The sequence below is a fragment of the Mus caroli genome, unplaced genomic scaffold (genome assembly GCF_978045245.1).
Source record: "Mus caroli unplaced genomic scaffold, Mus_caroli_1 scaffold_2, whole genome shotgun sequence".
NCBI classification, from domain to species: Eukaryota; Metazoa; Chordata; class Mammalia; order Rodentia; family Muridae; genus Mus; species Mus caroli.
This window is the reverse complement of record NW_028227257.1, coordinates 177,966,230-177,979,352: the sequence shown is the minus strand read 5'-3', so window position 1 is coordinate 177,979,352 and position 13,123 is coordinate 177,966,230. Positions and strand designations below refer to the sequence as shown.

The 13,123-nt window shown below is 44.1% G+C and overlaps 1 protein-coding gene across 3 annotated transcripts in view; it reads left to right on the top strand.

Moving 5' to 3' along the window:
• Positions 1 to 13,123, top strand: part of Frmd4a (FERM domain containing 4A) — a 600,187-nt gene that overhangs the window by 147,464 nt on the left and 439,600 nt on the right. Inside the window, exon 1 of one of the 3 annotated variants that reach the window (XM_085835220.1) lies at positions 8,052 to 8,174. The exons of the other annotated variants lie outside the window; for them this stretch is intronic. Within the exon in view, the coding sequence (XP_085691346.1) occupies positions 8,142 to 8,174 (33 nt within the window). The 5' untranslated portion in view covers positions 8,052 to 8,141. Of the gene's footprint in view, positions 1 to 8,051; positions 8,175 to 13,123 lie in introns of those variants that run through there. 3 annotated transcript variants of the gene reach the window in all.

The following is a 13,123-nucleotide window of genomic DNA, read 5'->3' as shown; positions in this document are numbered from 1 at the left end:
CAGGTTCTGAGGTCTGGACTTGCCTGAAATTGCCCAGTTCTTGGAAACAGAGATTTAGGCCTAGTGTCCTTAACTGCCGATTTGAAGCCTGTCATGGAATCAGCCTATCCTTCTCAGTGGTTTTTTAACTGCCGATTTGAAGCCTGTCATGGAATCAGCCTATCCTTCTCAGTGGTTTTTTAACTGCTTTAATCTCTCACCAACCACCAGAAGCTGTGGGAAATAAAGGATGCAGAGGAAGTGGACCTGTTTAGAAAGGTTCTCTGGAGCAACTCCTATCTCTCTTGTCTGGATAGCAAACACAAATCAGCAGCACTGACACTACTTAACAGAGCCGGCCAGACCTCAGACCTTGGCACTGTCAGCAGGAGGGACCAGCAGGAACCCCAGGACAAGTTCTCTGCTGTGTCTCTCTCAGGGAAGCAAAGATCACTGAAAACTCAAGACCCAAGCTTTGCATAGCTAACTGTACCAGCAAGCCAAGCTCTTTCTTTGTCATTTGTGGAGACCTATTTATACCCACCAAATATAACATGTCTTCTACATGCCTTGCCTCAGCAACTGCACCCGAGTCCAATAAGCCCAAGTCCACAGAGTCCCAACAAATGGAGCTCAACAACACAATGTAAGGCCAACCAATAAATGTGTGTCCTTAGCAAAGACTCCTTCATCACGTGTTCTTTCATGTGCTTGCTTTAGCAGAACATCCTCTCTGCTGTGTCAGCTTCAGTGAAATGTTCCTTCACGAGTCTGCCTTAGCCTTTCACCTGTGTCCACCGCAGGAAAGCACTCCTTCATGTGTCTGTCCCAGCAAAACACCTTGCAACACAACTGACTCTCCAAGGAACCCTTAGGTTTTTACTTAAGTCGCTGGTACAGAGTACTTGAGAATTTAAGGGAATAGGACTTGTTTTGGTCCATGATTGGAGAAGACATCAGTTCTTCTTCTCCTGAGAAGAACATCAAAGTTTGGGGAGTGGGGTTGTATGGCAGAGGCTCTTCATATCTTAGCTGACCAGGAAACACAGACCTCAGGTGGAAACATGAGACAGGTATCACTGTTAAGTCCCGTCCCCAGCAACTGCTTTTTGATACTTAGACCACCAGTTCGTGTGGAGAAGCCTGAGGGCAGGGCACCTTACATTCAAAGCATAAACACCATACACACATTTCATTTAACCAAAAGGAAAATATTTCCTTACCTAGTGTTCTTCAGCACAAATTCTTGTTTGGGAACTTTAAAATATCTACCCCAATGGAAACAAAAGTGTTCAAACAGTGCCCTCCCCTGCATCTTTCCTCGGAGCTGAGTGGAGAAGGTTAAAGAGATATGCTAGGTCCTGCTCTACCAGATGCCCTGTCTCAGCTTCCTCCTCCATAAGGACTTCCCAAATGTCTTCTGAGGGGTCCCTGGAGCAATGTCCTGGGAGGCAACAGCTTCTGGGGTTCTCTGTCCTAACAAAAGCTCTTAAATGGAAAGTCTTAAAGGCAAAAACCAAAAACATAAATATCTCTTTTCAAAAGCTTCAGAGTAATCGCTCTGTCTTTTATGTATCTTCAACAAACACGTGAGTAGATAAAGACCCATTTCCAGCTCAAGTTTTTATGATAATGACAAAAAAAAAAGCAGTTCTATTTTCTCTGCTGTGTGGCTTTTTTCAGAGAGACAGGAAGCTCCTAAGGAAGACGTCTCCCAGGGCTGGATTCCAATTAACTTCTGTACCAAGTGCTGATAACTTTAGGCAATCACTGTTCTTTGGAAAATGGGGCATAGAATCTAAAACATCATAAAAACAAGATGACTGATCAACCAAGACCCAGCGCTGTCTGACTGTTTTCCCCAGACGACCATAGTGTAGAGAATAGTCAACAAAACACTGTAAGTCTTCTTTGAGGTAGTCAGTAATGTGACAGTGCTGGGATGTGTATATAAGAGCAAAGATTTTGGTACAGAGTCTCAGAAAACACTTTTGTAAAGCATATTATTCCACACAGTGAGCTTTCCCGGTCTAGTAGAATAGGAAGAACTTGAGATCTGGAGTTGAAGACCCACATTTGAGGTTTCTATGCTGGATCTCTTCTGAATGTGCACATGTGCACAAAAGTGTGCAATTCTTTTGTCTTAGTTTTTTGATGCAAGCTCTATCACTGAACTTGAGCCAATTTAGCTAGATTGCCTGGCCAACAAGCCCAGAGATCTTTCTGTCTCTGCCCCACCAGCTCTAAAGTTAAAGGCACAAGGCATTTTGTGTGTGCCTTTTTATGTAGGATCTGGGGAATCTGGACTCATGTCTTCATGGGACACAGCAAGCATCTGCCCCATTGAGCTGTAATCCCTGGGTGTACACTTGAGCAGTTCTGTGGTCTTGGGCTAGCTTTTGAATTTTTGAGCTGATAACAAGCACAATGCTTAATTTCATTCATGGAGACCAGGATGAGCTGCTCTGGCTAGCCTTGTTCATTTCTGAGTTGTTGTCTTGTTCATTAGGCTATGCATGGACTTTTTCCTCATGTTCCTCTTGAGATCAGCAAGCCAGCCTCAGTGTTTCTTCCCCATGGACATTCCAAAGATTTCACCGTATCAGTTATCCTACTATCTGAAGCAAGCCATGGAGTCATGCACACAGAAATCAAGAGGGTGGCGAGTCACATGGCAAATATCATAGATAACATACATGCACAGATATCTGGGGCCAAATGATGCTATTTACCACCAGGCCTAATTCTCTTTCTCTGACCATCATCTGTTAAGTGGGGAGGGATGAGATACTCATGAACATAAAATCAGACGCAACTTAACAGAATCCAGTAAAAATCCTAGACAAATATTTAAGGTCTGATAAATACTGCTTTCTCCCACCTCGCCTCTCCACCCTTGTAAACAGGGAAATTAATACCTGCCATGCTATACTGGATTCTTTATTGAAGTGTTCTTTAAAGGTAACATATGAAAGTCCTTCAAAAGAGCCCCAAATGCTCTATAATTTCCATAAAGCAGCAACTTATAGAATGTTTATCCTTATTCAGTCACAAAAAAATTCAAGTACTTGATTTTCATCCTGATGTTTCGCTGAGTACATTAGCAGGTAGTCAGTGATGGTTTTCCTGTGATACACTACAGTTCTTGTTATAAGCCCAAGCACATTAGTGTGATTTAGGATGAGAGTCAGGGTTCCCAGGAAGGTGATTTGGAGGATATTAGTTAAGTAGCTCACTCAGTGTTACTTGAGGAATCTAGAACTCATCTGGGAAGCTCTTGTCAGTCCTTTACTGCCCTAAACCCAAAGTGTTAATGAGGATGTTTGTAAATAAGATGTAAAGGGAAGGAAAAGATGTGAATGGTTGTCACCTTACCTTAATGAATGGAAAACTGTTTATGAAGCAGGGTATCTCAGGCCCCACATAATGAACCACAATTGTGCAGGGAGCTGTGATCCCCAGAGACTCCAAGGGACTTAAGGAAATTAACCTGATGACAACAAGGATGTTAAGAACAAAGGGTAGGGGTTTTAGTGTATCTAAGATGGGAAGCCTGACCTTCTGACTGGGACAAACCTAATGGTCCTCAAGATATTTTCCCGTGTTTCTAGTCTAGAGAAGTTTACCTTGAAGTTATCTCCTCTGTGTCTCTATGTCTCTGTGTCTCTGTGTCTGTCTCTGTCTATCTCTGTCTGTCTCTGTCTCTCTGTCTCTCTGTCTCTGTCTCTGTCTCTCTCTCTCTCTGTATGTGTGTGTGTGTGTTTTATATCCAAATGGTAACAAAGAATGACTTGAAGGACAGAGGCCATTGGCTAGCACCTCATGCATAGACATATTCCCCCTGAGTTTAAAAGCCCTGAGCCCACAGCAGAAAGCCCTTTAGCTGGATCACAGCCAAGATTCTCTTTCAAAGCAGCTCCCATTTAATTCAGATTTCTGCCAGTTTCCACATGTTTAACACTCATTACCTTTTCTCCTAAGCCCAGGCCCATCTAAGGTTATAAATCTTGCCCTTCTGGAAGGTAGAAGATCTTTTAGAACGTGAGGCTGCAAGCAGAGAGCAGTCCCAGTTAGAAAACGCTGGCCCTGAACCAGACAAATTGGTGCTCCACAGCTAACTATTACTGAAATGCTGTTGACTGCAGAGACCATCAGGGAGCCCATACTGGTCATCACCGGGGTACACTTGATTGCCAGGTTCCTAAGCCTACCATAGCTGCTCCTGCCTCTCTGGGGTCCCTCCCCTCCTCAAAATATTGTCTCTTTCTGCATTTCACATGAGCAGGAGCCAATGATATTTAAAGGGCTTGGGGATGATTGGCAATAACTTGACATTGCATTTTATAAATAACTGTCTCTTTGGGAGGGAGGAGACCTTTCTCTTGATAAGTACTCTGGCTTGTGGTAGATTGCCAATGAATATTGGTTTCATGAATAGATAAGTGGTTGAGGTATTGAATATTAATGCATCAGTCTAAAATAACATTTTCTCATGCTTACCTTCATAACCTCGCACTACTAAAGAACAGAAAGTAAATATGTTTTTAGCGAGTTGGATGCCTGAGACTGGAACAGAAGATTCTTTTGATGGAATGGAAACCATGCGCCAGGATTAGCCTCACTGGGCTAAACCCAGTTCCGTTAGGTGGATGTGTTGTGACTTAGCTAAAACATCCTCAAAGTAAGACTGAGAAGAATACCTCCCTTAAGAGGGCAGAGTGTGAGAAGTAGATAAACTAATGTTGGGAGACACTCAGTACAGTGCCTGGCACAAAGTGTTTCATGGCCACCATCAGAAGTAGGGGCCTCAGCAGCAGTGCTATCTCAAGCTCTGTTTTACTGTTTCAGGTCCTTCACATTCCTGGGTTCCATATTCATTCTCTGCAACCTCACAGACCACAGGGAAAACATGCTAAGTGGAAGCTAAGGAAATATCTCCATGACTAAATGCTCTCTGTGTAGCATGAGAACACAAGTCCCTAATACCCATGGAAAAATTGTAAAAACTCCAGGGACCAGTGGGTGAGATTGTAAGTCCAGAATTAGAGGCTGCCTGGGCTTGCTGGCCAACCAAGTAGCCTGAGAGATGAGCTCGAGGTTATCTGTGAGAACCTGTCTCAAAAATTATGGTGGGGAAGAACAAAGGAAGACCCAACATCAGCCTCTTGCCTTCTCACAACATGCACACATACACATAAGAAAGAGTGGGAAAGACAACATGGCAAACAACCCCAAATTCCAGGAACTTCGAGTTTGAGAAGTTGAACATAAACAACCCCAAGAGTTATGCTCCTCTTGGAGGTGCTATATATAGGATCTGCAAAATTCCTTCCCAGAATCCCTTCCTCTGGCTTTGGTGGGCTGTTCTGGTTCCAAAAACCCATGCTTGGAGTCTGTCAGACACCAAGCAGCCCAAAACAGGATCAGTGTAACTTTTTTGTAAACTCTGACACGGTTCTGTTGTGTCCTACCCACTTAGGAACACTTGGAGAGTCAGGCAGAGTAACAGGGAGCAGTTGTGCCCAAGCTAAAAGGTCAAGGAGCAAACACTGTGTATGTCTGCAAGTGGTGGTGAGGGGTTCTGGGATTAGGACAGGTGTGAAACAAAGCAAAATGTTCTAGAACAGATCCATCTAGGGCCTAGAAGCAAGTCATGGATGTAGCTTGTTGTAGTCACAGAGGAGCCAACACAGTGAAAGTCTATGTGGCACACAGAGTGAGTGAGAGCATCTCCACAGGGAAGACAGGAAGTTCTGTCAGACAGGAAGGGAGGTAGGGGGTGAACACCGGGTCTCTTCCTTGAATAATGGAGAGCGAGCTTCTCCCCTGACACCCCCAAAGTAAGGCCTGTGGACACGTAGAGGATAGGCATGGAGAGGAGAGTGGAGTAGAATGAGGGATGGAGATGAGGGAACAGAATTCTTGTGGAGACAAGCCACTTTAAGTCTCCTGAGAGAGAGCTGACATTGAACGTCCGGGAAGGAGAAATGTCTCACAGGAAGTAGCCCTTGAAGTCAAGAGGAGGTCACACAAGCACATCCACATAATCACAGTCCCAGTATCATGGGCAGAGGCACAGAATGAGGACACGGGGGACGGGGGAGTTTGTGTTGCATCTGCCACAAGGTTGTGGACCAGGCCTTAGGCTAGACAGTTCCCACTGTGTCCTTAGGAACTTGAAGGGGTCTGACCCAGAAGACAGCAGGTGCATTGTAGCTATTTGATAAATGACTGAAAAAAAAAATTGTAGGAGACTCCAAATACTTGGATACTGAATAAGACCAACTAAGGTAGTTGTGAAGGGAATACGGTCTGGAAGCCACCCCAAGGTGACAGGAATCTTTTACATCCGGACATGGGCTTAGTCTCCGGGTATCTGGATGATTTGCTAGTATGCTGAGAGTCTGGACAACGAGATGAGCACTTAACTCAGGGAGAATGCAATTTCAGCCTGATACATAAAGTTGAATGGAGATGCATTGAGCATAGAGAACTCCAGTGCAGGCGAAGAGGTCAGTCAGGAGTCGAGAGAGTTCCTTAGCCCATGGTTTTGAGAACGAGTGGAGGAAAAGTGGATTAATGCATGGTTGAGGGTGTAGTGAAGGAAGACTGAGTAAAAGGTCCACCTGCAGCTTCATCTTGGAGCTGTGTTGGGAGTCGGGTATAAGCAAAGCAGGTAAAAAGAGGGACAGGTCCCATTCCAGGGACAAGAGACAGATGGCGATAGGTGTAAATGCCATAGGTCAGTTCACATCTGCTGTGTGCATCAAATGTATGTATGAACATGCCCTCAAGCTCTTGCAAAGACATGGATGTTCTTAGGTATGGTGACACACTCATTCATGGAGGGGCAGGTTTTGAATTCTTACCACACAGATAACCCTTCAAGCTGAACGAAGTACATCTGTTCAGGTTCATTCCATTCCAGTTCATTCCATTACACTCCTCTTTGGTATGTTTCTTCCATTGCCTGCTTTTTCCAAGTTGCTGGCAATACTAAATGAGATACCTAGTTTTAGCAGTATAATACACACACACACACACACACATATGCACAAACATACACACAAACACCATATGCACACAAAATCCCCCATTATGCCATAGACACCCATTTATACATATATACACAGACAGGCATGCACACATAATCTCCATTATGCCATACATACTATATACACACTACACTACACTACACACACCATTCACACACGCTACACTTACACACAAGTCCTCATAACACACATACACAAAACCCCCATTACAAATCAAACATACTATACATACATACTACCCACATTATGCACATACACACACACAACTCCTTATAGCACATACCCACACATACATAGCTCCCAAACAACACACACACACACACACACACACACACACACACACTGTTTAATGCTCAACCCCTCTGGAATAGAATCCATACATTTGATTTTGAAAGTTTTCTGGAGAAGGTGTGTCCAAACATCTGATCAAAGATCAAAAATTCCAGTTCCCTGACCAGATGTTGTGTCTACACTGGATTTAACAAATGGTTATTTTGAAATATGTGACACGATTTTTTTCTCTGCTTTCTGCATATGGATCAGAAAACCATCTGAATAATGGTGTCAACTGATTCCATTCAGGATCCCCCTTTCTAATGAAAGACGAATAGATGGATGGATCTACTCTCACTCCTGAGAGGGCACGCTGCCTAGTGAAGCCGAGAGGCTGGGAGCGCCAGGCAGCAGCAGTTCTGTTTGCCTTCTCTGTTTTGGGTGAGCTGCCCTGTAGTTTGTTCAGACCACTTTTCTTGGCTCAAATACAATACCTAAGACAGAGATCATTTGTCAAGTGAGTACGGTACACTGAGAGCTGTAGACAGATTATGGAAAGAGAGAGGGAGGAGAGAGAGGGAGGAGAGAGCACCGGAGAGAAGAAAGAGGGGGAAGAGGGCGAGGAGTGGAGCAGACTTCTCCCCGTACATCCTTTCTCGGGCACCTCAGGCACCAAGAATTCAAGTTAGACTGCTCGCGGTGCAGAGGCGCCACCCGCGAGAGGGGAGCCACCGGAGGCTCCAGGCATGGCTCTTTTCATGTGGGATGCTTAAGGACTGCACACAGACAGAGTAACTTGCAGAGGAGAGAAACTGGCATGAGGATTCCGCCAAAATGGAAGGGCTCCTATCTCCGATGAGAACCAAGGTAAGAGGGACTAAACCCCGGTGTCTTTGCGCGCTCCTTGGTGGTTTAGGGAAGGCTCACTGAAAAGGAAGATTGTACTAGCTTTTGTCTCGTTTCGGAACTAGGCTGGCGAATGCAACTGGACCTCTCAAAGAATAGCTTTGCCTCCAAGGCAGAGCTATTGCGATCGGTAAGAAGGGGAGAACAGGGGGGCGGGGGGGGGGAGGGCCATCTGTCAGCGTGGACAATGGGAATCTTAGTAAATGAGTTTGCCTCTCGGTTGATTAGACAGCCATATTTTAGCAGGATTTCCAGTCATTCTTGCTTTGGGACTGGAGCTGCCCTCCAGCTGTTGGTGTGCTTGCAGGAAGTACGGATTTCTCCAGCTGCGCTGATGTTTCTCAGGATGAGTCCCGCATTTAAGGCAAAGAGCATGCCCAGCTTACACTGGAACATCCTCTGGGCTCCTCCTCCAGTTCAGAGCCGGAGGATGGGGAAGCCTCTCTATTGAAAGTAGGTTAATGCATTCTGGAGAGCGTTTTGTTCTCAGAAAACTCGCCGACCTGAACAAGAGATTTCAGGGCAGCGCTAATCAAACACACCTTGAACTTGTTCCGGAAGCCTGTAGAAAAAAGCTCCGGGATACTGATCCCAACCTCGTGGACATTTTTCTCCTTGGTTGGAGTTTGCTTTTTACTTAAAAAGAACTGCCTTGTACATGGACTTTCCCAAGGAAAGCTCAGATGAAGAAAGGGCTACTGAATTCATGCATAACTTTGAACAGAGGCTGAAAGTTTTAAATAATGCTAGCGATATCATTTTTCTTAATTGATTAATTTTAAAATTTAGGAGGCAAATAGCTCTTTAAACATGTAACAGTGGTGAAATCAATAGGATCAGGCTTTTATTTAACTCGTTTCTTTGATGTCCGGCTAGGGTTCAAACACAAATAGAGCCTTTTGTCAACGAAGTGGTCTTGGTTGTTTTCTTGTTGTTGTTTTGTTTTTGTTTGTTGTTGTTATTGTTGTCTGCCCCTTCTAGTTAAGGGGCATGACTGTGACACTTTGAGACAACATTGGAATGTTGGGACATGCATGAAAGCACCACAGCATGTGGGGGTGGACATTCTGCTGGGTTCACCCGTCCTTTGATAATCACCCTTCATTAGAAGGACAGCCTCGAGTGACAGTTGCTACAAAGCTTCTGATCCCAGCCCCTTGGCTGGCTAGCTGAGAGATCTCCTTGGAGACCTGTGTGGTGGCCTGTTGTTCTCCCCTCCCTAGGTGATGGCAGGTTGCTTGCAGGCAGTGTCTTCCAAATGTTCTTCTCTGGAGGTAGCAGGCAGAGAGCATACAGTTTTCACAGCTGCAGAGAAAATGGCAAATGCAGTTGGCTTCTCTCTCTTTATTGACAAGCTGAGATCCGAATGCTTCGTAGAATGGCTGTGGAATCTGTTCATTTGGCCAGCTCCTGAAATCACTGCTTCAGACAAACTATACTCACATAGCAGTTCTTGCTGAGGCTGACTACGTCTAGGAATCTGAGCATATAACCCCATACAAGTCCAACTGGCATGGACTTCAAGGGGAGTTCCCTATGGAAATGAGATATACCCAGACACTCCACAAATCAAGCAATGGGCCCATTAGAATGGCATGCTAAAGTATCCAGGAGAAATGGACGTCTGTGGGTCAGATTGCACATGTACTATGTTTACTGGCTGAGTTCTCATCATGGTTGGTTCTTTGACCATCACGTCATCTAGTACACATGAGATTAGAGGCTCAGGTCCTTCCAAAGTTCAAACCTGATATTACTGCACACCAAATCGACTCAGGTTCTGACCCTTCCGTGGCCAGGTTACAAGGGATTTGCCCCTGTGCTTGACTTGCTTCTGTGATTTCCTTTTTAATCTCCTTTATTTCTGACTCTGGAAATTGATATCTTCCTATTTGAAAGTTCAGCGTACATTTGAATTTGGTAACCTACAATAAGTCCTGCCAGCTCAGGGAATGAGACCTGACTGCATAAGGATCAAGAATAAAATCCCACTCCTGAGCCTCATCTTCAGTCTCTGAATTGCTGAGTTGTGTGTTGTTGAAATGAGCCAGCGATTTTAATTTGCCAGAGTCTGACAATACTGGTGATCTCTTGCCTTTCTTAAACTTTGATCACACTATGCTCTATTGAGTCTACTCTGGAATGTTTTTCCACGTTGATGAGGATTTAGCTTGAAATGTCTGATTTTGTAGTATCATGGTTGGGCAGACAAAGGACACTTCCTTCAGCAAAATTTCGGTGTGTTATGGTTACTTAATAACTAACTGACAATTTAAGGCAAGTGTTGAGATAAACTGGACATCATGCAGTAATTTCATTATGCCATGTAATAGACTTAACCAGTCTAAATCATAGGTGCTTAATGCATTTTTATCTTGGGATTTGCATAATTGGAGCATAAATATGCATGAGATTCACTGGAAGGGGCCAAATAGAATGGGCAAAATGGTCAGGCATGCTGAAATTAAGGCCATTTCCAGGAGGACACCTGAGCTTGCTCTGTCTCCTGGGTGGGTGGTCACACTTGACATACCTAGAAACAGACAGGGTGACAGCTGGCTTCCTTTAATAACAGTGTATTGTGAGCTGCCCAGGTTTCAAGCACAGCTCTGGCCTGTGGCTAGATACTTGGGCTCACTGCTCATGCTTCCTTTTGGATACTATAAACCAGTGGTTGTTGACCTTCCTAATGTTGCCATCCTTTAAAATAGTAATTCCTCGTGTTGCGGGGACCCCAAATAAAATTATTTTCATTGCTACTCCATAACTAATTTTGCTACTGTTATGAACCATAATATAAACACCTGATATGCATGATATCTAGTATGTGACCCCTGTGAAGGGCCATTCAACCCCCCAAAGGGGTTGAGACCCACAGGTTGAGAATCACTGCTATAAACCAAGCTAGGAAAGTCATTAGGCTGTTGGTTATATTTCTGACTAGCCCCCTAGCAGGTGATGGCTGGGGCATGGGATACAGGAGCACAGCAAATGATGCTTCTAGAGGCAAGATGGAAAGAAAGAAGGGAAAGAAGCTGATTGGATTGCTACTCCTAGGAGGGCAAATAGAAACAATGCTATTCTTTGTTGCCATTGTGTTGCTTGTAAATGTCTCTCTTCAATTTCATTCTTAACCTTCTAACCTCCTCTGTTCTCCTCAGTCTTCTGAGTATTACATCCAGTGAACAAGGCAAGGGAGGCAGCCTCTTGTTTTCAGTTTCTTGGGGTACCTCTCTTCCTACTGTGAAATTTTCAGCAAGAACCGGGGGAAGGCAAGGAAATCCAGCCAAGCCTGGCTGTTATGAATGCAAAGAGACAACTGTAGAATGGGGGGAAGATGAAGAAGGAGGGGTGTTGGGAGAGGAGGAGGGAGGAGTTGGGGAAGACAGAAAGAGGGAAGGGGAGATAGGAAAGAACTGGTATAGAGAGGGGAGACAACAAGAAGTAAAGGTAGGGAATCTGAGAGGGGAGGTGCAGGAGGAAAGTGAAACCAGGAAGGGGGAGGAGAAAAGAGAGTGAACAGAAAAAGAGAAGGTAGGAAAGAGAAGAGGGATGGAGTGGGAGGAGGGATGGAATAATTGGCCAGACTCCATTACAGCTGTGTTTTGTTAAATGTTTATGAAGTAAACAAAACATAGGTCCACAGTAACCTCTCTAGAAAAGATGGACATTAACTTTTAAAGCTTCACAACTATTTCATGTGCTAATTGAAGTTTTTAAGAATACTCACCACACTGCTGTCTTTAATATCTCTTCTGGTTCACAATTACCTACATCCTCAGGGACAGTACATTTTGATGTGTCTGGACCTGTCTTAATTCTGCCTCCAAGACATAAAGACATTGCATCATTTTCTGAATTAAAGTCACTTTAAAAAGGGGGGGGGTGGCTTCTGGTTTGTGGCATCAAATAACTTTCTAAAGAATATCCTCTGAGAAGAATGGTCTTTCTGATAAAAGGGATACTTAAAAGGATGGGAGGCTGATCTTTTAAAGGAAACTGTCTAAGGGGCTGCAGCTATAACTTAGTGGTAGAGAGAGCTTGTGCAGAATCCCTGCAGTGAAACTTGCTGCACGTGAGCTGCCTATGACTCTTCTCCTCAACTCATATTGCAATTTTGGAACCGCATTAAAAATATAGAGGTAAGATGGTAAAAAATTCTAGAATTACCGACAATATAGACATTTTTAAAAAGTCAAAAAAGCGCAATCACTCTGGATATTTAGATTAATTATCAGAGAGTGTCTAAAATACATGAAGTCACTTCAAATCTTGTAAACCTGCTTGAACCTTCACCAGGCGTCCATGGACCATGCTTCCTTACGTGATCTATTGTATTCCTCTCACTTGATTTATCAATTCCGACAAACTGTTAGACCCCATGAACCAGAAAACTTAAAAAGCATGTCTTAGCCGGTGCGGGGCAAAGCTAAGGAGGCTGTGGCAGATGCTTTCAGCTGTACTAACCAGGACTTCGCATAAGATTATGGCGAGCTAAAGACAGCCTGGGTTTCATCTTAATGAGGACTCAAATTAAAGAGGACTCCCTAGAGCTGGAGAATGACAGGCCCAGATGAAATGCAAGGAAATATTTGTTAATAGAAAAATATTACCCTAAGAAGTGTTGAAACAGTCTTGAAAATAGAAGCGTCTGAGGCAGGCCAGGAAGAATCCTACCCAAGAACATATAATCCTATGTGACATGCCTGGGAGAGCTGAGGCGGACATTCTGTGTTTTTATGGTGCAGCATCATTTTTTACCTTAAATCCGTGAAACCAGAAATGGGTTTGTGTGTGAAGCGTGCATCAGATCTCCTCACCCTGAGCTACTACACATTATGTGTTGAACTGCTGAACTCAATTCAGCAAGCAAGAAACAACCTCATTCTTCGCTAGAATGACCCAGTTAA